This window comes from Pristiophorus japonicus, chromosome 6 (assembly GCF_044704955.1).
Source record: "Pristiophorus japonicus isolate sPriJap1 chromosome 6, sPriJap1.hap1, whole genome shotgun sequence".
Classification (NCBI taxonomy): Eukaryota; Metazoa; Chordata; class Chondrichthyes; family Pristiophoridae; genus Pristiophorus; species Pristiophorus japonicus.
The window spans coordinates 56,437,514-56,463,233 of NC_091982.1; the positions used below are offsets into that span (position 1 = coordinate 56,437,514).

Genomic DNA, 25,720 nt, shown 5'->3' on the forward strand with positions numbered 1-25,720 from the left:
AGAAATGAAATGATTGCACGCTAAATATAAAAGTGGCAAGGCGCAAGAATGCTGCCCCCCATTGCACCCCGACTGCTCTGGTGACAGAGGCCGTAACTCCCGTCAATCTGAAGCAGGTAGCTGAGGACGGTTGCTAACCTCATCGGGCTCAGAATTTGCTCAAATAATGGCGCCTGAGTGATGCGTGCCGGTATCGATGCGAAAACCGGCCAGCAACTTGTGTCGGGGAAGAGAAACCCCGTGAATTGTGAATTGCCTCAAGTTGCTGGATGATTTGCACTGCTCAGCTGTTAGCCTCGGGATAATGGCATCTCGCCCTCAACCTCCCCAGGAGTTTCATGAAGTTGCTGCTTTTGCCTGTTAAATCTGCCGCAGAAAGTTAAGTCTGGTAATTAATAGCGTAAGTACCCTTTTAACAACGTGATAATTGTTAATGACAGCCAATCAAACTCGCTTGCCCATAAAGTGAACACTTAAAAGTGTGGAGTCTCATTCCTTTCTGAATAGTTTCAAAAGATTTAAAAAATGGCAAATTATTCATTCAATTTTTTAAAATTATTTTTCCTTCCTGTCCCTTTTTTATTTCTCTCTATTAATCCAATCTGTCTTTCCTTCTCTTTATTTCTCTTTCTGTACCGGATTTCACTCTAATTCACCCTCCTCCTCAGTCCTTCCTCGGTTTAGTTCTCAAATCTTTAATTGGATTGGTTAAGGAGATAGACGGTTGGTCCCGTCGCTCACCGAGGTCCCAGACGTTGCCCTCGCCGCACCGTTATCAGCTCGCACGTCCAGCAACTTTGTGGGCAAATACATTTACACCAGCTAATCATGCACAAGGAACTCAAAGTAACAGGGCACGTTGCTGAGACGTCCCGCTCCAGAAAAACCTGGCTTGTAAGAATGATGAAGGAAGACTTACTTTCCATTCGTTCCCCACGGAGAAGGAGCTTGCGAGGCTTTCGAGGAACTCTGCAACACAGAAAGTCGCACGTGAAAATACGATCGGCCCTTGATGGCTTTCCAAGGACAAGCTAAACACATAGGGGCCGAAACTGTCCCCCTCTTTAAGGTCCATTATCGTCTCTAAGAGGCGGTAATGGCGCGGTAAGGCCTTTCCAACCGGGGACAGGTGGATGGTCTGACCCATCCGCAATTGCCCCCGGGTCGAGGGCGGCAGGAACGGGTTTTCGCCGCACCCTGTGTTCCCGCCCCGTCAGGCACGTGCTGACCCAACCCCTTACCGCCCGGTGGCGACCCACTTCCGCCCCGCGAGGGAAATTGCCCCGCGGGAACAGAGCCACCGCAGATTGGTGCCCTCGACAGCTTTTCCCAGCGGGACGCTGCCAGTGGCTGGGCGGCACGTCCGCCCTTAAAGGGGAGGGCGCTCCACCATGGCCGCCATTTTATTTTAATTATCGGCCGACTCTGAAGTCGGCCCGACAATGGCAGCCACAGGTTCGGCCGGGCCTCCAACAGGCAGCCTGGCACCCCGTCTCAGTGGGCACCAATAAAGTGGCTGCAGAGCTCGCAGTAGCCCTCCCCTTTAACTGCAGGAGGGGGACATTGCTATACGTCAGCGCGATGTGGCACGTCTGCGACGCGCTGACCTCATCACATCGTGCTGACGTGCTCAGCGTGGCGCTGATGGCACCACCCGCCTTCTGCCCCGCTCCCAACGCACTTCCACCCCAAACTCTGCCGCAACGATTAAAAAAGTTAAAGAGGACAATTTTGCTCTATTCTCCGCTCCATGGATTCTGGCGGTGAATATTCATTTCATTCGAATTATCCGCCCCCTTTGGGGTGGAGGGCAATTTCTAGGCCATAGTTTTTTAAAAAAAGGCACCATTCATTTAAAACGGAGATGAGGAGGAATTTCTTCTCTCAGAGGGTCATAAATCTGTGGAATTCTCTGCCCCAGAAAGCTGTGGAGACTGGGTCATTGAATATATTTAAGGTGGAGATAGACAGATTTTTGAGCGATAAGGGAGTCATGGGTTATGGGGAGCGGGCTGGAAAGTGGAGTAGAGGCCAAGATCAGATCAGCCATGATCTTGTTGAATGGCGGAGCAGAGGTGAGGATGTCGTATGGCCGACTCCTGCTCCTATTTCTTATGTTCTTATGTTAACTAGTTTAATTGGAAACATTCTGTTTGGTTCAGGACATCAAACAAACTGCAGTTCATAGAAACATAGAAACACAGAAAATAGGTGCAGGAGTAGGCCATTCGGCCCTTCGAACATGCAACTTCAGTACCCCATTCCTGCTTTTTCTCCATACCCCTTGATCCCTTTAGCTGTAAGGGCCACATCTAACTCCCTTTTGAATATATCTAACGAACTGGCCTCAACAACTTTCTGTGGTAGAGAATTCCACTGGTTCACAATTCTCTGATTGAAGAAGTTTCTCCTCATCTCGGTCCTAAATAGCTTACCCCTTATCCTTAGACTGTGACCCCTGGTTCTGGACTTACCCAACATCGGAAACATTCTTCCTGCAACTAACCTGTCCAATCCCATCAGAATTTTATATGTTTCTATGAGATCCCTTCTCATTCTTCTAAATTCCAGTGAATATGAGCCTAGTCGATCCAGTCTTTTTTCATATGTCAGTCCTTCCATCCCAGGAATCAGTCTGGTGAACCTTCGCTGCATTCCCTCAATAGTAAGAATGTCCTTCCTCAAGTTAGGAGACCAAAACTGTACACAATATTCAAGGTGTGGCCTCACCAAGGCCCTGTATAACTGCAGTAAGACCTCCCTGCTCCTATACTCAAATCCTCTCGCTATGAAGGCCAACATTCCATTTGCCTTCTTCACCACCTGCTGTACCTGCATGCCAACTTTCAATGACTGATGTACCATGACACCCAGGTCTCGTTGCACCTCCCTTTTTCCTAATCTGTCACCATTCAGATAATATTCTGCCTTCCGGTTTTTGCCTCACATTTATGCACATTATACTGCATCTGCCATGCATTTGCCCACTCACCTAACCTGTCCATGTCACCCTGCAGCCTCTTAGCATCCTCCTCACAGCTCAGGTCAGACAATTGGCCAATCCTGGCTACTTAAATATTCATTCTGTAATTCACTCTAAACACAACGAGCAGAAGGTGATTAAACGTCTAAAATGGACAGCTGCGTTTGGGAAAACCGCATCAGATTGAATTTAATGTACTGACCATTAAAAGATAGAGTCAATGAGATCATTTAGTCCACTATATTCAGGTAAGGTACCCTAAACTCTAGAAGTGAATGGGCAGCTGAATTCTCTACTGGGATCAAGTAGATGTTAAACTATAGCAAAGCCATAGAAGTTTATAGCAGAGAAAACGGCCATTCAGCAACAATTTACATTTATATAGTTGCACCTTTAATGTAATAAAACGTTCCAAGGCGCTTCACAGGAGCGTTATCAGACAAAATTTGACACTGAGCCACATATGGAGATATTAGGACAGGTGACCAAAAGCTTGGTCAAAGGGGTAGGTTTTAAGGAGCATCTTAAAGGAGGAGAGAGAAAGATAGAGAGGCGAAGAGGTTTAGGGAGGGAATTCCAGAGCTTAGGGCCCAGGCACTGCCACCAATAGTGGAGCGATTATAATCAGGGATGTTCCAGAGGGCAGAATTAGAGGAGCGCAGACATCTCAAAGGCTTGTAGGGTTAGAGGAGGTTACAGAGATAGGGAGGGGTGAGGCCATGGAAGGAGTTGAATACGAGGATGAGAATTTTAAAACTGAGGCATTGCCGGACTGGGAGCCAAGGTAGGTCAGCGAGCACAGGGGTGATGGTGAGCGGAACTTGGTGCGAGTTAGGACACGGGCAGCAGAGGTTTGGATGATCTCAAGTTTTTGACTGTGCCAACTCTTTGCTAGTGCAATTCAACACTAATGCCACTGCCCCACTCTCTCCTCATTGCCTTGTATATTCTGCTCCAAATGTCCATCTACTTTTCCCTTAAAAAATGCAACTGTCTCTGTCTCAACTTTTCCCTGTGGCAAAGTATTGCACGCTCCAACAAGTCTACGTGTAAACAAGATTCTCCCAGCTCTCTTCTCAGTCTCTCAGTGATAATTTTAAAATGATGACTCCTTGTCACTGATTCCCCCCAACCAGAGGCAATAGTTTTTCGCTGTTAAATCTATCAAAAGTCCTTCAGCTTTTTAAAACCTTTCAATGGAAATAGTCCCAGCACTTTAAATCTATACCGACACTCCTTTAGGTGAGAATCTGGGAGATTCTCTGTCAATTAACTGGTTTCTGGCATTAGGAGCATGGGGCCATTCAGCCCCCCGAGCCTGTTCCGACGTTCAATTAGATCGTGGCTGACCTGTACCTCAACCCCATTTGCCTTGCTTTGCTCCCAATCCCTTGATTCCCTTACCCAACAAAAATCTATCAATCTCAGCCTTGAAAGCTCCAATTATCCCTCAGCATCCACAACCTTTTGGGGAAGATTGTTTGAGATTTCTGTTATGTATGCAACCCTAGGTAACCTGTATCATACCACCACCAGAGGGCCTACCTGTTGGAGTCCCAAGGGATCCCAGCATCCCTTGGGAGCACTGTATATAAGCAGGCCTCCCATGATGTACCAGCACTCCGGAGTTTGAATAAAGGAGCTACGGTCACACTTACTCATGTCTACAGTACTCAGTTACATTACTTTATTATGAACATAACAATTTCCACTACTCTTTGTGTGAAAAACCACTTCCTGATTTCCCCCCTGAATGGCCTGGCTCTAATTTTAAGAGCATAAAAAGAAGCATGACGTGCATTTATATGGCACCTTTCACGACCACCGGATGTCTCAAGGCACTTTGCAGCCAATGAAATTCTTTTGGCGTGTAGTAATGTGGGAAAGGCGGCAGGCAATTTGCACACAGCAAGCTCTCACAAACAGCAATGTGATAATGACCAGATAATCTGTTTTTGTTATGTTGACTGATGAATAAATGTTAGCCAGGACACCAGGGATAACTCCCCCACTCTTCTTCGAAATAGTGGCATGGGATCTTTTACGTCCACCTGCGAGAGCAGACGGGGTTTCAGTTTAACATCTCATCCGAAAGACAGCACCTCTGACAGGGCATCACTCCCTCAGCACTGCACTGGGAGTGTCAGCCTAGATTATGTGCTCAAGTCTCTGGAGTGGGATTTGAACCCACAACTTTCTGACTCAGAGGATTGTGAGCTACCCACTGAGCCACAGTTGACACTTGCCCTTTTGTTCTCGGTATTCCGCACTTCCTTCAGAGAAAATACATTCTTACTTGTACATCCAGCTGCATTATCCCAGTGGCATCCCTGGGAAACCAGGACCTAGCACTGGGAGAAATGAGCTGGTTGTACCAGCGTAATCCGCCTCCTCTCTGCTCACCGTCTGAAATCGGACCCAAGCAAACAGCGGTGTAAAAGCAATTGATATAGACCACCATCGTAATAGCCTGTTTCATAAATACTGCAGCGCCCCACAAAATCAGTAAAATACCTTAAAATATTCCATCAAAGATCGGGAGTACTTCATGGCATGGTCTTTCTTAAGTCTGAACATTCTCAAGTAGAGAAGTGACAAGCATCGGTAACTAGATTTAATTAGAGGAAGACTGGGTTAGGTTCTCTTTCTAATGTTGAGCACTCAATAAAACAGCACAATTTATGTAAATGAGGCTTCTCATATTGGATTCTTGAGGAACACACTGAAGATAGATGTGAGACAAAGTCAAAACTGCACGCTTTATCTGGTGAAGCACAGTATGAGATCAAGGTAATGAATAAATGTCACAAAATAGCACAGCCTGAATCATGGATACACATATAGAAAAACACTATTTGAGGATGTAAGAAGAGATAATACCTTCCCCTATTCATTTATTTTTCTTCATTATCTAATTGCACCAAAGACACACATATAATATTATGACGCAGTTGATTGGAAGTTCGACAACCTGATAATTAACTGGCTGAAACTCACCATAAAACTGCCAATTTTTTTTCAGCTATTGTGGCCATGGAGCCAGTGAAATTCTTTAACCTCATGGCATACCTTGGGAAAGAATCAGGGAACAATCAATAATCCTGACTAGTCAACAATGTGTAAGTGGCTTTTATTAGTTGCTCAGACACGGGAAGGAAATGAGCAAGGTTTTTTTTTTGCATGAGTGACCTGTCACATCCTAAAGCAAGTACAACAGTCGTGATTTTCCAATCGGATTTGAGCCACCTTTTCACGGGTGGGGGTCATTTTGACTCTTGTACGACAATTTGAAATGGGCAATATTGGATCAGTCAGTCAGACATACAGGGTCAGACATCTCTCCCCATTTTCCTTTCCGCTAACTTCACGGGAAATAAAAAGCCGGAGAGATGTATAAATGGTGGCCAATCCAATATCGCCCGTTTCTCACTATTGTCTAAGAGTCGAAATTACCCCGTACTGTGCTCCCTGCATACTTCCAAACCTGCACTTGCACAAACGCAATGCTGGGCTGACCCCGGAAAATTGAGTGCAACTACCACGCTGCCGCTGTTTAGCGCACAGTGCAAAACCCATTCGGTGGAGAAAGCAGCCATGTCGGGAAATCTAAGCTCTCGTCTCCAAGTTCATTTACATGGCATTTGGAGCGATATTTGCACTCCGAGCAATACACGTGCTCAGTGAAGGGACTGCATAATAGCTGAATTGAGTTGTTAGGCTTGATTCTTTAGTATGTAGCTCTTTGAAAAGCAGGATGATATTCTACAGCCTCAGGATGTGGAGTCATCAGACACCCAGCGATTGTAACATCCCAACTTAATATAAAATTATAGCTTGGGGAAGTGAAAGGGAAGAGTCTGCATCAACAAGTCTGATCTCTCAATTCGAGACTTTTCACAGTCACAGCGAATGAAGGATGGGACCATATATATTATCATGTAGCAGATAAATGTATAACATATGTGTTAACATATTCATTAATATATATCTATACACTTTTGGATACACATATAGAAAAACGCTATGCACATTTCAGAATGATTTATTGGCTTCTATCTGTACATTCCCAATTGTCTTTCTATTTTGCTAATAGATTTTTGTTGGGTAAGGTTATTAAGGGATATGGAACCAAGGCGGGTGAATGGAATTAAGATACAGATCAGCTGTAATCTAAAATGAAGAAAGACTTGCATTTCTATAGCGCCTTTCACAACCTCAGGACGTCCCAAAGCACTTTACAGCCAATGAAGTACTTTTGAAGTGTAGTTACTGTTATAATGTAGGAAACACGGCAGCCAATTTGCGCACAGCAAGCTCCCACATACAGCAATGTGATAATGACTGGATAATCTGTTTTAGGTGTTGGCTGCGGGATAACTATTGGCCAGGACACTGGGGTGAACTCCCCTGCTCTTCTTTGAATAGTGTGATGGAATCTTTCGCATCCACCTGAGAGAGCAGACAGGTCCACGATTTAACATCTCTTCCAAAAGACATCACATCTGACAGTCCAGCACTCCCTCAATACTGCACTGGATTATGTCCACAAGTCTCACGAGTGGGACTTAAACCCACAACCTTCGGATTCAGAGGTGAGAGTGCTGCCCACTGAGCCACAGCTGACACTAACTGAATGGTGGGATCGGCTCGAGGAGCTGAATGGCCTACTCCTGTTCCCTTGTTACTCTCTCCTCAATGAAGCCCATCTGAACTTCACCTTATTCTTCAGGTCAGGTTAAGAACATGACCCACTGCGACTCTGCAGGTTTCAGCACGAGTTCTGCTACCAACACTTTGTTACTGTATGAAATAAAGTGATAGACATAAGTTCTGGCTTGGGGTTCAGATTCACTTAAACTTGGATATTTGGCAGAACTGGTTCAGCTCAGGATCCCCGTCGCCCTCTTCAGTGACAACTTGAAACTCACCCACGCTACTCAAATAAAGGAGCCGTAGTTTCACTCCCTGAAATGATAGACGTTTACAGCACAGAAGGCAGGCTACTCTGCTCATCATTTCTGTGCCGGTTCTCCAAAGCTCCAAAGCTCTGCTCTCTCTTCTCCGACAAGCCTGTATCTTCCTCTGCTTCAAATGTTTGACCATATTATACCCTTAAAAGATGCCGTAGTCTCTGCCTCAACGAGGCGGTACAGGTACAACGCCTGAAACCCAGAATCCTCAAAGCTGAGACCATGCCGGTTTTTGGGTTTTACCGGATTTCAGACAAGAAAATCAGTGTTCTGAAATTCGGAATCCTCGGGACCGAATCCGTGCTGGATTTTGCCTGATTTCGAACCTCGCTGTGGACCAAATCTGTGCCGGATTTCAGGTTTGCTGGATTTCGGACATCGCCGCCCTCCGATCCTCTGTTCCTTGCCGAAATGTCTGGTTTTCAGATAATTCCAGTTTTCGGAATTCCGGATTCGGGACGTTTCACCTGTACAGCAAAGCATTCCAGGCTCCAACAACTCTCTGCGTAATTCAATTTACCCAACTTCTCTTCGTAACCATTTCAAATTGGTGGCCCCCTCACCACCAAGTGGTAGGCTTGTTCGAAATTTCTATTGGATTATATAGCAGCTCGCAGCGCAATCCCAGATTGTAATCAAGTCACCATTTGTTGATGGCTGCTCCCATTCTGACTGTTATCGTGGATAGATTCAGGTTTTCATACAATCATACAGCACAGAAAGCCCATTCGGCCCATCGTGTCTGTGCTGACTTTATGAAAGAGCTATCCAATTAATCCGACTCCCCCCTGCTCTTTCCCCATTCCCAGGCAAATTTGTCCCTTCAAGTATTTATCCAATTCCCTTTTGAAAGTTACTATTGAATCTGCTTCCAACACCTTTCAGACAGCGCATTCCGGATCACAACAAGTCGCTGCGTAAAACAATTTATCCTCTTCTCCCCTCTGGTCCTTTTGCCAATTATCTTAAATCTGTGTCCTCTGGTTACTGACCTTTCTGCCAATGGAAACAGCTTCTCCTTACTTCTTCTATATTTATCCTGCATACTTTTAAACACCTCTATTAAATCTTCCCTTAGCCTTCTCTGCTCTAAGGAGAACAACCCCAGCTTCTCCAGTCTACCCACGCAACTGAAGTTCCTCATCCCTGGTACCATTCGAGTAGATCTCCTATACGCCCTCTCAAAAGCCTTGATATCCTCCAGTGAGGCCTAACCAGTAATTAATGGATAACTTCCTTGCTTTTGTACTCTATGCCTCTATTTATAAAGCCCAGGATCCCATATGTTTTTTCAACAGCCTTGTCCTGGCACCTTCAAAGATTTGTGTACCTACACACCCAGGTCTCCCTGTTCCTGCACCCCCTTTAAAATGGTACTATTTAGTTTATATTGCCTCTCCTCATTTAATTTGCCTCTGTAACATTTTCCATCTCCGCCCCTGCCTCAGCTCATCTGCTGCTGAAACCCTCACTCGTGCTTTTGTTACCTCTAGACTTGACTACTCCAACGCACACCTGGCTGGCCTCCCACATTCTACCCTACTAAACTTGAAGTCATCCAAAACTCGGCTGCCCTTGTCCTAACTCGCACCTGGTTCCATTCACCCATCACCCCTGTGCTCACTGACTTACATTGGCTTCCGGTTAAGCAATGCCTCGATTTCAAAATTCTCATCTTTGTTTGCAAATCCCTCCATGGTCTCACCCTTCCCTATCCCTGTAATCTCCTTCAGCCTCACAACCCCTGCCGAGATATCTGCGCTCCTCAAATTCTGCCCTCTTGAGCATCCCTGATTATAATCGCTCAACCATCGGTGGTCGTGCCTTCAGCTGCCTGGCCCCCAAGCTCTGGAACTCCCTCCATAAACCTCTCCGTCTCTCTACCTCTCTTTCCTCCTTCAAGACGCTCCTTAAAACATACCTCTTTGACCAAGCTTTGGTCATCTACCGCAATTTCTTCTTATGTGACTGGGATAAGGCGCCACTGGGATAAGTCTCATAACACTCCTGTGAAATACCTTGGGACGTTTTACTACGTTAAAGGCGCTATATAAATACAAGTTGTTTTTGTGTCTGCCCATTTTAGCAGTCTGTTTATGTCCTCCTGAAGTCCCCCTTAGCTTTTGTGCAAGTTGACTACTTTATTTGCCCAAGTATTTGCTGAGCAGACTCCAAGCATCATAAATTAATAAAATATATAAATGATGAGCAAACAAACACAATGGCATGTGTTACAAGTCATTTTAAGTATTAAGTTCTGAAAGATGACATCTCCATATAGATCTTAATCTTCTATCTTGAATTCCTCACAGCAGGGTATTAATTAGCATCTAAAAATGATTAGTAAAATTATCTTCAAAAAGACATTAACCTGATGAGCTCCACTGTCTCCGAATACATGGTATATGGGGATTTCGCCTCTAATGGATCGCGCTCCATCGCGTTTCCACAGCCAATGAATGATAGTGCTGCATCTGCATAATTAACTGCTTTTCCAAACTTATCAAGCTGAAAATTAAAAAAGAAAAGAACTTTAGTGATGTGAATCTCAACAACAGGCAACATTATTTCACTTCTCACCCACGATACAGCAACAGCCCCCTCTTGTAACTATTAATTTATGTCATTCCAGTGATACACACACACACAAAAAACATTAAGAAGAAGAATGAATATATTACCAGCGCATCAGCTCTGTGTTTCAGCTTCTTGGCCTCTTGCATGTAATAATCAGCATTATGAGACCTGCAAAATAGTATCATCAGTCACAACGTCGCTGTGTCCAAATCCTGGAATTCCCTCCCCAACAACACTGTGGGAGCACCTTCACCACATGGACTGCAGCGGTTCAAGATGGCGGCTCACCACCACTTTCTCAAGGGCAAACAGGGATGGGCAATAAACGCTGGCCTTGCCAGCGACGCCCACATCCCGCGAACGTATGTTTAAAAAACCAAACAACTGGGCATCTGTGGTGTTGGAGGGCGGAACAGTCGCCCTCTGTTGCACCCGGGGAAGGTAATGTATTCTCGATGGTCACCGGAGTGGGCCAGTCACTGGATCGAATGGCACTTGTTATAAAGTCGCCATTTCCTGTTCCGAAATGCAAGGCAGACAGCTGTGCCAACACGCTGTCCTATCTCATTCCAAAACACAATCGCCTAGTTTAAAAAAACCCTCTGTGTGGTATCATCGTGCATGCAGTTGTTTGTTAGTTAGCATCTTTTTGCAATCTACACTGTTACTGCTGCAGGCCTGTCTGAACAGAAGGAAATAAATGTACCAGCTGTGCAGCACGAGGGCTCGACGTGTTGCGATCTGTGCTTGTACTGTAGGGTAAACATTAGCTTACAGTCAGCACCATTACCCACTGCTATTAATTACTATCCATTAATACTAATAATATTTGTGCCATTGTTAATATATGCACTACGATTATTAATATGTATACCACTATTGATAAATATCCCACTATTATTAATATATGCAAAATTATTATATGTCTCACTATTCTTAATATATGTACCACAATTAATATATGCACCACAATTAATATATGCACTATTCTCAATATATGAATCACTATTAATATATGCACCACTATTAATATATGCACCATTCTTAATATATGCAACACTGTATTAATTATATGCACCACTATTAATATATGCACCATTCTTAATATATGCACCACTTTATTAATATATGCACCACTAATAATATATGCACCAAATTCATTTATGTATTATTATTCATACATGCACCACTATTAATACATGCACCACTATTAATATATGCACTATTATTAATATATGCACCATTCTTAATATATGCATCACTATTAATACATGCACCACAATTAATATGTGCACCACTATTAATATATGGACTGATATTATTAATATATGCAGCATAGTTATTAATAAATGCATCACTTTTATTTATATATATATCTGGGATTTCAAAGCAAAGGAAGTTAAAACCCTAGAATCATGTAAGAAATAATTGGATGCCTTACGGGGGAGATTTTAGGGTTTTTCTGAAGGTTGGAAGTAAGATGGGCTGAATGGCCTTCCTTGTTTATCTTGTGGCCTGCGTTTTCTGTACAGCAACACTATCTTCAATGAAAATGTCAAACATTTTTTAGCAGGTGATAAAGAAGACCCTGCAGCTTCGTTTTCATTTCTTTGTGATAATATTACACACAAATTTTGTTTTTTATTCAATGTCAGCATTGCTGGCAAGGCTAGCATTTATTACCCATCCCCAGTTGCTCTTGACTGAATTACGTGTTAGACCAGTTAAGAGTCAACCACATCGGTGTGGGACAGGAGTCACATATAGGTCAGACAGGGTAAGGACAGCATGTTTCATTCCCTAAAGGACATTATAGAACCAGTTGGGATTTTACGACAATCAAACACTTTTTAATTTTTAAACTGAATTCAAATTCTCAAGATGCCATGATGGAATTTGAATCCACATCCTCTACCTTGTAAGCACTTTGGATCACTAGTCCACTTACATAACCACTACACTACCGCACTCACCCAAGGGTGACATGCTTAAAATCACCACCCATCACCCCTGTGCTCGCAAATCTGCATTGTTTCCCGGGTAAGAAACGCCTCGATTTAAAAATTCTCATCCTTATTTTCAAATCCCTCCATGGCCTCACTCTTCCCTATCTCCGTAATCTCCTCCAGCCCCACAACCCTCCCCCCACTAAGATGTCTGCTCTCCTCCAGTTCTGGCCTCTTGAGCATCCCTGATTTCCATCGCTCCATCATTGGCAGCCGTGCCTTCAGCTGCCTGGGCCCTAAGCTCTGGAACACCCTCCCTAAACCTCTTCGCCTCTCTACCTCTCCTCCTATAAAACCTACCTCTCCAACTGGCCTAACAATCTCCTTATGTGTCTCAGTGTCAATTTTTGTTTGATAATGTCCCTGTGGAGCGCCTTGGGACATTTTAGAGGTGCTATATAAATGCAAATTATTGTTGTCACTGTGTTGAATCTGTGGGCAACCAAAATAAGGTTTGCCACTTGCTTCTTTGTGAAGATGGTTTCCCTATTAGAAATAAAAGCGCAAAAGTGAAAAGCAAGTCACCCTGGACTCCTGGAGATGGGAGGCCATGCAGTGTTTATATATTTTTAATTCTATTTTTCAGTCATTGCATTCCTCTCACATTGAGTCATCTAACCTTTAAGGACTGAACATCTCTCCCGAGCTTTCCTCTCCTCCCCTCGCATAACAGCTAGCCCCCTACTGTGGCTGCTAATAGGCAGGCAAAAGGACCAACTCGACCTGAACTGAAGCAAACCTCGCCTCTGTTCCAGCCCCGAGCTCCAAAACATGTTAGTCTTGGCAAAGACAGCACTGATACCACTTCATCAAGATGGAAAAAGCACTCGGTGTTTAGTGTCCCGCTGCTTTCAATAAGCACTGTTCTTGCAGCAGGTTCCCGCTTCTTTATTGAGCATGGTGTAATGCAGTCCAAATTAACTCCAGTTACAGGAGAAATTAATGGCCGTAGGTGAACCCATCCAATGGGAATAATCTGGTATGGTGCTGTTGAACTGAAATTTAAGCGACAGTTCAAAACATTGCCAAATCAGTAGAGTTCAAGAAAAAAGAAGTTATGCTCAAACTGTGCAGAGCACTGGTCAAAACACAGTCTGAGAACTGGGTCCAGTTTTGGTTACCAGGACACGATAGAAATGTTGAAACCTTTTCGGCAGCTTACGAGGAGGGCCTCGAAATGACGGGCACAGCGCAGGCACCCAAGGTTTGCGCCATCTTTGCGAGAGTATTCCATGGCTCTTCTGTTGAAGTTACGACAAACGTACAGGAGAACCCCAACCGGAAATTTCCTCCCCCCCACCTCTCCGGTTGTGCTCGAGTGGGGCTTGAACCCACAACCTTCTGACTTTGAGGTAAGGCTCCGGTCAACCGAGGTAAGCTAACACATACATTAATGTTTCAGCCTTTATGTATTAACAAGAACGACGCTCAAACTAACACTTACATGTCATCAAAAGTTAATTTAGGTCTTCTCGGTTCTGAATGCCCATTGGATATTGATGTCCAGGGATCTGTCTGTGATTGGCCGTTTTCATGGCTGACGCTTGACGAGCTAGGATGTAACTCAATCTCCTGCGGTAAAGAGGTGTTTGTTATTGCAAGAATTATGGGATTTTCTGTGGACAGCAAGCTTAACGCTCGAGTTACTCAATACCTTTACCTGTCAGGACCAACCAGCAACCTTGGGGCAGTGATATTCTGACTGACACTAAACCCCTGCTAATGGTTAATCAGGTGGGACAGACAAATTACAGACTCACTTCTCAATGTTTGACTTTTGAATGCCAATGGAGAAAATATCACCATTAACTGCGTGGAATTAAATAAAGACTAACTGATCTTGGCATTGGAGAGGCTGTAACAAGAGCCCCATTAAATAGTTCAGCTGGACTTACCAGACATTGTTTAGTGCCAATTTCTAGTCTAAATCATTCCAGGATGCCCAGTCACATTTATTGCTCTGCCTCGCCAAGTCAAAGAACATTCTAGACCATTGTAATATATCAAATATTCCAGCCTGCCAATATTTATGTACATTCGAAAAAAACACAAGGGAGTGGGGGGAATCAGCGAGATAAAACTGAATATATTTAAGAGGTAGATAGATTCTAGAAACAAAAGGCATCAAGGGGTATGGGGAAAAAATGGGAATATGGTGTTGAGATAGAAGATTAGCCATGATCATATTGAATGGCGGTGCAGACTCGAAAGGCCGAATGGCCTACTACTGCTCCTAATTTCTATATTTCTATGTTTAACTTGGCTGTGTTACTCAGCAAGCCTGTGAGTGATTGGTGTGAGTAAATGGTCTGACCAGGTTCGACATATGGAGTGTAAAATTCAACTTTGGTGGGGGCGCAAAAGGTTGGCTGGTGGGAGGGTATCGGATCAGACATCTATTGTACACTTTTCTTTTTCACTGACTTCAATTCCAACCCACATTGTTTGACAAACAGAGAGCAGAGGGAGCAGGGTGCTGCATGTAAAACAGCCCTGTGCCTGACCTGGGAGTGCTTGGTATGCTGACACCAGGGCACCTGAGATGGAAATGTTCTCCCATTCCCCAACACTGACATCCCTTACCCTGATGAGCTCTGAAATATATATGTATATATGTAAAGATGAGTGACATAAGGCGAGTGATGACAGCAAGTAATAAGGAAGGCCAATGGAATGTTGGCCTTCATTGTAAGGGGGATGGAGTATAAAAGTAAGGAAGTCCTGCTACAACTGTACAGGGTATTGGTGAGACCACATCTGGAGTACTGCGTACAGTTCTGGTCTCCTTATTTAAGGAGGGATATACTTGCATTGGAGACAGTTCAGAGAAGGTTCACTAGATTGATTCCTGAGATGAATGGGTTCGTCTTATGAGGAAAGGTTAAGCAGGTTGGGCCTATACTCACTGGAGTTTAGAAGACTGAGAGGTAATCTTATTGAAACGTATAAGATTCTGCGGGGGCTTGACAGGGTAGATGCAGAGAGGATGTTTCCCCTCGTGGGGGAATCTAGGACTAGAGGGCATCGTTTCAGAATAAGTGGTCGCCCATTTTAAAATGGAAATAAGGAGGAATTTCTTCTCTCAGTGGGTCGTGAATCTTTGGAATTCTCTACGGCATCGTTTCAGAATAAGTGGTCGCCCATTTTAAAATGGAAATAAGGAGGAATTTCTTCTCTCAGTGGGTCGTGAATCTTTGGAATTCTCTACCCCAGAGAGCTGTAGAGGTTGGGTCACTGAATGTATTTAAGGTGGAGATAGACAGATTTTGAACAATAAGGGAGTCAAGGGTTGTGGGGAGTGGGCAGGAAGTTGCGTTGAGGCCAGGATCAGATCTTCCATGATCTTATTGAATGGCGGAGCAGGCTCAAGGGGCCAAATGGTCTAATCCTGCTCCTATTTCTTATGTTCTTACGTAAGTGTGCACAATAAAAAGATCAGTTCTGCAAGACGTCACAAGAAGTTAGTCCAATAGGCCTACTGTGCCTCGTGATGTAAGAGAGGTCCTTCTGGAGCAGCTAATGTTTGGTAGCTCTGCCTACAGGTGAACCAAAGAATTGTATAAGTGCCTGAAATGATACCGTGGGGTATGAAGTTATGAGCACATTCATTTGAAATTTCTCTCTCTGCCATTCTGTTAGAGGCATTAATCTCTTGATCATAGAATCCTAGAACGATACAGCACAGTAGGAGATTATTCGGCTCATCATGCCTGTGCCGGCTCTTTGAAAGAGCTATCCAATTAGTCCCACTTTCCCCATAGCCTTGCAATTTTCTCCCCTTCAAGTATTTATCCAATTCCTTTTTGAGAGTTACGAATGCATCCACCACACTTTTAAGCAGTGCAATATTGTAAAATAAATTGGTTTAACAGCTTTATCAAAATAGTATGAGATGGGAATTTGAGACAAACATATATATGGACCCGTATCCCATGGGGCATTTTCAGGGTCTAAAAACATATAGTCAATTTCTATTATAGGATATCTTAAGGATTCACAAGTGACAGCTGTCAAACTAACGTATCCTTGCTTAATAAAGGTTACTGTGGTCTTGGTTTAGTTGTGAATAAATTGCTGGATTTTGACAAAATCTCTCGCTAACTTGAATTAATTTCACTCCAAGATTGACGACAGCCCACAATTTCCTAATGTAAGAGAATACCAGGTTTGAGGAATTTTTGTTTTGTGGAGAGTCTGGAGAAGCTGGGGTTGTTCTCCTCAGAGCAGAGAAGGCGAAGAGGAGATTTAATAGAGGTGTTCAAGATCATGAGGGGCTTTGAGAGGAAATAAGGAGAAACTGTTTCCAGTGCCAAGTGGGCCAGTCACAGATTATTGGCAAAAGAACCAGAGGGGAGATGAGAAGAATTTTTTATAACACAGTTTTGATCTGGCTCAAATAATGGAGGAAGCAGCTTCTATATTCCCTTTTGAAAGTTACTTTGATACATAAGAACATAAGAAATAGAAGCAGGAATAAGCCATCTGGACCCTCAAGCCTTCTCTGCCATTTAATAAGATCATGGCTGATCTAATCATGGGCTCAGCTCCACTTCCCTGCCCGCTCCCCATAACCCCTTATCATTCAAAAATCTGTCTATCTCTGCCTTAAATATATTCAATGACCCAGCCTCCACAGCTCTCTGGGGCAGATAAATCCATAGGTTTACAACCCTCTGAGAGAAGAAATTCCTCCTCATCTCAGTTTTAAATAGGCGGCCCCTTATTCTGAGACTATGTCTCCTAGTTTTAGTTTCCCCTATGAGTGGAAATATCCTCTCTGCATCTATCTTGTCTAGCCCCCTCATTATCGTATATGTTTCAATAAGATCACCTCTCATTCTTCTGAACTCCAATAAGTATCGGCCCAACCTACTCAATCTATAAGTCAACCCCCTCATCTCCGGACTCAACCCAGTGAGCCTTTTCTGAACAGTCTGCAATGCAAGTATATCCTTCCTTAAACATGGAGGCAAAACTGCACGTAGTACTCCAGATTTGGCCTCACCAATACCTTGTACAGGTGCAGCAGGACGTCTCTGCTTTTATACCCCCTTGCAATAAAGTCCAACATTCCATTTGCCTTCCTGATTACTTGCAGTACATACTTGAAGAAGAAAAATATGTATAGGGCTGTGGGACGAATTGGATAGCTCTTTCGAAGAGATGCAACAAATGGCCTCCTTCTATGCCATATGATTCTATGATATTTGCTTCTGTATAGCTGTAGACCGTGTCTAGTGTGACCTCCATCGACTTGTCTTATCTCACTCATCCAAAGGTAAGTCATTATTTAAATTATACAAGCGTGAATTCAAAACTATAGTAATTTAAATTTGAAACATATCAGATTCTGAGGGGGATTGACAGGGTAGATGCAGGGAGGTTGTTTCCCCTGGCTGGGGAGTCTAAGACTAAGGGGCATAGTCTCAGGATAAGGGGGCATTTAAGACTGAGATGAGGAGGAATTTCTTCACTCAGAGGGTTGTGAATCTTTGGAATTCTCTGCCCGAGAGACCTGTGGATGCTGATTGGTTGAGTATTTTCAAAGCTGCGGTTGATAGATTTTTGGATTTTAGGGGAATCAAGGGATATGGGGATTGGGCGGGGAAGTGGCGTTGAGTTCGGGGATGAGCCACGATCTTATTGAATGGCGGAGCAGGCCTCGAGGAGCCAAATGGCGCCTGCTCTTAATTCTTATGTTATTAAGTAAAACATGTAAAGGGGTTGGCACAAAATAAACAGAGTTTGTGATTTTAAAGTAATGTCATGAAATAAAAGAGGGGCCTTTCTGCAAACACACACTACCAGCTGGGAGCCACGCTCTAAGGCGGCACGGTTCAGAGAAAGAGATTTAACAATGTAGCACTAATTTCCCAACTAGCATTGTTCTTCTAGTGCAACCTCCTGCAGGGACTCGGTCAATTTAGCCTTAAAAGAAAATGATAAGATGTCCTATCCTTGAAAATCTCTACTTCAACAACTGGTGTAAGCTATGGCTCAGTGGGTAGCACACTTGCCTTGGAATCAGAAAGTTGTGGGTTTAAGTCCCACTCCAGGGTAGGTGCTCTAGTGTGGTACTAAGGGAGTGCTGCACTGTTGGAGGTGCTGTCTTTTGGATGAGACATTAAACCGAGGCCCCGTCTGCTCTCTCAGATGGATATAAAAGATCACATGGCGCTATTTTGAAGAACAGGGGAGTTATCCTCGGTGTCCTGGGGCCAATATTTATTTCTCAATCAACATAACAAAAGCAGATTATCTGGTCATTATCACATCACTGTTTGCAGAAGCTTGCTGTGCGCAAATTGGCTGCCTCATTTCCGACTGCACTCCAAAAGTACTTCATTGGCTGTAAAGAGCTTTGAGACTTCCGGTGGTCGTGAAAGGCGCTATATAAATGCAAGTCTACCTTTCTCTTTTTCCCCTCCAGTTAAGTGAACCCGTTTATTTTAGAGGTCAATGATTCCATTAAAATGGCAGGAGTCTTTGTTTCTGACGTATGGTTGTGAGCTAGAATCCCGCGGCGTCATTATAAGACTCAGGAACAAGCAAACGTTTTTTTTGCCAGAGTTTTCTCTTGTAACTCTGATTTCAACCCCTCACCCGCCCCTCCTATTTTCACCAGAAAATATTGATTTCACACCCCCTGGACCCCATGCAAAATATAAAATTCAGCTGAATTAAATTTTACCTAAAAAAAAATTAAATTCCTGAGAAATTTAGAAAAAAAACCTAAGCAGCCTCGTCTCATCTTGTGAAGAGACACAACAGGCCAGGGTTATTATGGTAATAGAGGAGACTTAACTGAGCTGTTACCATAGCAACAGAATCGATTCAGGTTACGTCCAGGATGATAGCAGGAATTTGGTCCAGTGCAGTCTTCCTAATAGCGCTATGTATGAATAGTTCAAAGGTATAATCTTAATGTGAAAAATTCTGTATGAAGGTGCACACAGTTTATCAAAAAAGCATTGCTGGCTTCTCTCTAATCAAATCAGGTCTGCTTCATGCTAGGCCCTTCCTGTGGGAAACACCATTATCGTCCCTCTTATTTTAAGAGTTTCAGCAAGAATAATTCATAACAAAAAAAAAACATTTATTCCATTTGGTTACGGGTGTGTAACTACAGCTACTGGGAGCAGATTGATCAATAAAAAAATACTGGAAATGCAGAGAATCTGAAATGAAAATAAAAAACAGGGGAAAATTTCCCCGTGCCCCGATTGGGGGCAGTAATCTTCCGGCGCAGAGACTTTTATTGCCTGGCCTGGAAGTCGCCCCCTCCCTCCTGCACCCCGTCGCGGAATTGGGCCTTCCGTCCCTCACAGGAAGCGGAGCGCTGTCTCCCGGGGCGGCAGCGTGGCGCTCTGCTGACCTCTGCTGGGCCACCAGGTACCCAATACGGAGCGCCGGGCTGCACGATGGTGACCCGGTCTACACGAGGGCCGCCGTGGTCCAGCTGACCCGAGGGTCGGCCCACCAATAAAGATGCCGGCTCGATGTGCTGGCGCCCTCCCCTTTAAGCAGCGCCCCGGGAGTGGATGTCCACCAGCCTTACGGCCCGTGGGGCAATTTTCCCCCGCGGGGTGTTAAGGGGTCAGCGCCGGTTGCGCAATTTTGCTCCCAGATTGTTTTAGGTGTGGGTCAGAGATAGCTGCTAAATTTTATGCAATGAACACTTGCATTTATATAGCGCCTTTCACAACATTCCAAAGCAATTTACAGCCATTGAAGTACTTTTGAAGTTTAGTCACTGTTCTAAACTGTGGGAAACGCGGCAGCCAATATTGTGCACAGCAAGCTCCCACAAGCAGCAACGTGATAATGACCAGATAATGTGTATTTTTTTAGTGTTGTTGACTGAGGGTTAAATATTGGCCAGGAAACCAGCGATAACTCCTTGCTCTTCTTCAAAATAGTGCCTTGGGATCTTTTATGTCCACCCGAGAGAGCAGACAGGGCCTCGGTTTTAATATCCCATTCGACAGACGGCACCTCCATCAGTGCAGCGCTCCCTCCGCACAGCACTGGGAGTGACAGCCGGGATTATGTGTTCCAGGTCTCTGGAGTGGGGGCTTCAACCCACCGCCTTCTGACTCAGAGGCGAGAGTGCTGCCCACCGAGCTACGGCTGACCCCCGGAAACGCTTGACCTGTCTTTTCTCTTTTCAGGTGGACTGGCTGTGCATTATCCCCCATTGTTCCTTTCCTGGCAACAGAAGATTAATCGCAAGAACTCACAATGGGGTTTTTTGCATGGGAAGAGGGCTTGATGTCGGATTTGCGGTGCTTGTATTGTGTGGAGCACTGTGAGGCACTGGTTGGTACAGAGTTGCTGTTGCTCTCCTGGCCGAGAGAGACACCCTCGATGTTCCGCCGTTTGGTTTCGGGATCGTCCGGGAGTGGCGACAATGGAGGTGGGAATTTCCTCTCCCTTTTCGTCAACTGTTTTGACAACCTACAGAGAAGAAAGAATGAATGTCCCAGGGTCGGAAGTTAGAGGCTGGGAAAAGCACGGAATGTTTCAGCAGGAAAACAGGGCCATCAAGTAAATCCCAGTGATTTTGTCCGCATGATCCCGCTCTCCTGATTGCCCCCTGTATCCTTTAATATCCCTCCTTTCTGATGGTACGGAGACAGGCCTCTCATCACAACACAGCTTATAAGGAACTAATGTTACTAAGAATTATTGCTGCATTAGAATAATTGCAAAACATCTCAATTCTATAATACTTTCTGAATGCACCAGCTCATTTGTAAATAACTTCCTGATGCTAATAATGATTTTTGGTCATTTTCTGCGCAAAATGTTAATTTTAATATCATTGTCCAATGTAATACAACCATTGGTAGTAAATCTGATTAGAATGTAAAACATCTCTTCGCATATAATTACATCGAAGTTGACAGCAGAGTAACAGACCATTCGGCCCAACAGGTCTATGACGGTGTTTATGCTCCACAAGGGCCTCCTCCCATCCCCTCTTATAGAAACATAGAAAATAGGTGCAGGAGTAGGCCATTTGGCCCTTCGAGTCTGCACCACCATTCAATATGATCATAGCTGATCATGCAACTTCAGTACCCCATTCCTGCTTTCTCCCCATACCCCTTGATCCTTTTAGCTGTAAGGGCCACATCTATCCAATAAATATATCCAACAAACTGGACTCAACAACTTTCTGTGGCAGAGAATTCCACAGGTTCACAATTCTCTGAGTGAAGAAGTTTCTCCTCATCTCGGTCCTAAATGGCTTACCCCTTATCCTTAGACTGTGACCCCTGGTTCTGGACTTCCCCCAATATCAGGAACATTCTTCCTGCATCTAACCTGTCCAGTCCCATCAGAATTTTATATGCTTCTATGAAATCCCCTCTCATTCTTCTAAATTCCAGTGAATATAAGCTTAATCGATCCCGTCTTTCTTCATATGTCAGCCCTGCCATCCTGGGAATCAGTCTATCCTATCAGCATATCTTTCTATTCTTTTCTCCCTCATGTGCTCATCCTGCCTCCCCTGAATGCATCTATGCTAATCGCCTCAACACTCCATGTCTATCTTAAATTTCAGGCCCCTCGTTTATGTCTCCCCCACGAGTGGAAACATGGGGCCGAAATTGCCCCCCGATCAAACAGTAGGCGCACTCACCGACTCAGTAGTGCTTTCTTCGCCCTGATCCATGGGGTGGGGATTCAACCGATATTTAGCTCCTTGGCTTTTATTTCTGGTTGGGGTGGTGTTGAGGAGCGGAAGGTGCCCTTAGAGTGGGGCGACTGTCGCTGCGAGTCATCAACACTGCACTGATGCATCACAACATCCCTCCCCTTCAGTTAAAGGGGAGGGTTGCTGCGAGCTCTGCAGCCACTTTAGTGATGCCCACTGGGCCACCAGGGAGGATATTGGAGTCAGCCGACAGTGTAAGTAACATGGCAACCGCGGCAGTGCGCCCTCCCTTTAAGGGCAGATGTGCCGCCCAGCCACACACAGCTTCCCGCTCGGGGAAAGCTGTTGGGGGCACTGACCGGTGGCACTGGCACTCCCGCGGGGCAATTTCCCACTGGGTTCGGAAATGGGATCGCCACTGGTTAGTGTGGGGTTGGCGCGCGCCCGATGGGTTGGCACGTGGGCGGCGCGGAAACCCGTTCCCGACGCTCCCGGCATGGCGCCAATTTCAGACGGATTGGCCCATCCATCTGCCCCCGGTCGGTGAGGCCTCTCCGTCCATTACTATGGGCCTTAAGGAGGCCCCACCCTCTCTGTGTCTACCTTATCAAACCTTAACATAATTGTAAGTCTTTTACCAATTGGAAGTACTTTGTTGTATAATATATTATTTTCAAACAGGAAGGTAAGTAACATTTCACAGTGTGTAAAATGACTTCTACGATGTTTAGTTGACAAAAAGACAGGAACAGGTTATGAACTTGAAGGGTGCTTACTCTTTGCTACTCAGGATCTTGTGACTGGAGTTGACCGGGCAGCTGACAGGTAACAGCGTGGGGGCAGTGGTCTCCTTCTCCACACGCTGCTTCTTGCTATCACAGAGAGTGTCTGTACTTTCCACCTGCTGGGAAGGAAAATGCTGTTTGCGAAGGACAATAACTGCAAGGTCAGAGGAGAAGATGAGGAAATATCATTCCACAATATGGTGTAAGTCGTGGAATAATAGAATGTTTCTATGGGCCCACCTAAATCTGTCCCAGTGTCTGTCACCACAGGGCCCACCTAGAATCATAGAAATTTACAGCACTGAAGGAGGCTATTTCGGCCCATCGTGTTCGCGCCAGCCAACAAAGAGCTATCCAGCCTAATCCCACTTTCCAGCTCTTGGTCCATAGCCCTGTAGGCTACGGCACTTCAAATGCACATCCAAGTACTTTTTAATTGTGGTGAGGGTTTCTACCTCTACCACCTTTCAGGCAGTGAGTTCCGGACCCCCACCACCCTCTCGGTGAAAACATTTCCTCTCATATCTCCTCTAAACCTTCTCCCAATTACTTTAAATCTATGCCCCCTGGTTGTTGACCTCTCTGCCAAGGGAAATAGGTCCATCCCATCCAGGCCCCTCATAATTTTATACGCCTCAATGAGGTTTCCCCTCAGCCTCCTTTGTTCCAAAGAACACAAACCCAGCCAATCTTTCCTCATAGCTAAAATTCTCCAGTCCATGAAACATCCTCGAAAATCTCCTCTGCACCCTCTCTAGTGCAATCACATCTTTCCTGTAATGTGGTGACCAGAACTGCATGCAGTACTCGAACTGTGGCCTAACTAGTGTTTGATACAGTTCAAGCATAGCCTCCCCACTCTTGTATTCTATGCCTCGGCTAATAAAGGCAAGTATTCTGTATGCCTTCTTAACCACCTTATCTACCTAGCCTGCTACCTTCAGGGATCTGTGACATGCACTCCAAGGTCCCTTTGTTCCTTTACACTTCTCAGTGTCATCTGCAAACTTCTTAATCATACTCCCTAAATTCAAATTTAAATCATTGATATATACCACAAAAAGCAAGGGACCTAGTACTGAGCCCTGCGGAACCCCACGGGAAACAGCCTTCCAGTCACAAAACACCCATCAATCTTTACACTTTGCTTCCTGCCTCTGAGCCAATTTTGGATCCAACTTGCCACTTTGCCCTGGATCCCATGGGCTTTTACTTTCGTTACCAGTCTGCCATGTGGGACCTTATCAAAAGCCTTGCTCTAAAATCCATATACACTACATCAAACGCACTACTCTCATCAACCCTCTTTGTTACCTCCTCAAAAAAAGCAATCAAGTTATTCAGACACAACCTTCCCTTAACAAATCCATGCAGACTGTCCTTGATTAATCCGTGTCTTTCTAAATGAAGATTTATCCTGTCCCTCAGAATTTTCTCCAATAATTTTGGCTGATTGGCCTGTAATTACTTGGTCTATCCCTTTCTTCCTTCTTAAACAAGTCCCCCGGAACCACACCTGTAGCTGGAGAGGATTGGAGCCTCTGCTATTTCCTCTTTTGCTTCTCTTAACAGCCTGGGATACATTTCATCTGGGCCTGGAGATTTATCCACTTTTACATAGAAACATAGAAAATAGGTCCAGGAGCAGGCCATTTGGCCCTTCGAGCCTGCACCACCATTCAATATGACCCCTCAATTCTTCCTCTCTCACTATGTTTATTTCATCTAATATTTCACACTCCTCCTTCCTGATTGCAATGTCTGTATTGCCCCTCTCTTTTGTGAAAACATACGCAAAGTATTCATTAAAACCATAGCCACATCTTCCGCCTCCACACACAGATTACCTTATGGTCTCTAATAGGCCCCACTCTTTCTTTAGTTATCCTTCTGCGCTTAATGTATTTATAGATCATCTTTGGGTTTTCCTTGATTTTACTTGCCAATATTTTTTTCATGCTCTCTCTTTGCTTTCCAAATTTCCCTTTTAATTTCACCCCTGGACTTTCTATACTCCTCTAGGCTTTCTGCAATATTGAGACCTCGGTGTCTGTCATAAGCCTCCCTTTTATTTCATTATCTTACATTGTATGTCCCATGACATCCAGGGGGCTCTAGATTTGTTAGTCCCATCCTTTTTTTTAAGGGTACATACTTGCTCTGAATCCTCAGGATTTCCTCCTTGAATGCCTCCCACTGCTCTGATAGTGATTTATCTTCAAGTAGCTGTTTCCAGTCCACCTTGGCTAAATCACCTCTCAGCTTAGCAAAATTGGCTTTTCCCCAATTGAGAACTTTTATTCCTGGTCTATCTTTGTCTTTTTCCATAACTACCCTAAATCTAACTGAATTATGATTACGAGCACCAAAATGCTCTCCCACTGATACCCCTTACACCTGCCCAGCGTTATTCCCTAAAACTAAGTCCAGAACCGTCCCTTCCCTTATTGGGCTTGCCAAATACTGGCTAAAAAAGTTCTCCTGAATGCATTTTAGGAATTCAGCACCCTAGGCCAAGCTAGCTTAAACCCTCCCCAACAGCACCAGCAAACCCCACCCGTGAGGATATTGGTCCCGCTCTGTTGAGGTGCAACCCATCTGGCTTGTACAGGTCCCACCTCCCCCAGAAACGATCCCAATGCCTCAGAAATCTAAATCCTTCCCTCCTGCACCAGCCTTCCAGCCATGCGTTCATCTGTACTCACTAGCACATGCCACTCACCTGTTCACCCCCA

At 44.6% G+C, this 25,720-nt stretch overlaps 1 protein-coding gene across 1 annotated transcript in view; it reads right to left on the reverse strand.

The window, feature by feature from the left end:
• Positions 1-25,720, reverse strand: part of aff2 (AF4/FMR2 family, member 2) — a 569,269-nt gene that overhangs the window by 12,776 nt on the left and 530,773 nt on the right. Inside the window, exons 12-19 of the mRNA XM_070882879.1 lie at positions 22,977-23,104; positions 20,777-20,993; positions 13,981-14,108; positions 10,635-10,698; positions 10,325-10,461; positions 5,981-6,052; positions 5,498-5,591; positions 920-969 (exon numbers count right to left, since the gene is read on the reverse strand). Of these exons, the coding sequence (XP_070738980.1) occupies positions 920-969; positions 5,498-5,591; positions 5,981-6,052; positions 10,325-10,461; positions 10,635-10,698; positions 13,981-14,108; positions 20,777-20,993; positions 22,977-23,104 (890 nt within the window). The remainder of the gene's footprint in view (positions 1-919; positions 970-5,497; positions 5,592-5,980; positions 6,053-10,324; positions 10,462-10,634; positions 10,699-13,980; positions 14,109-20,776; positions 20,994-22,976; positions 23,105-25,720) is intronic.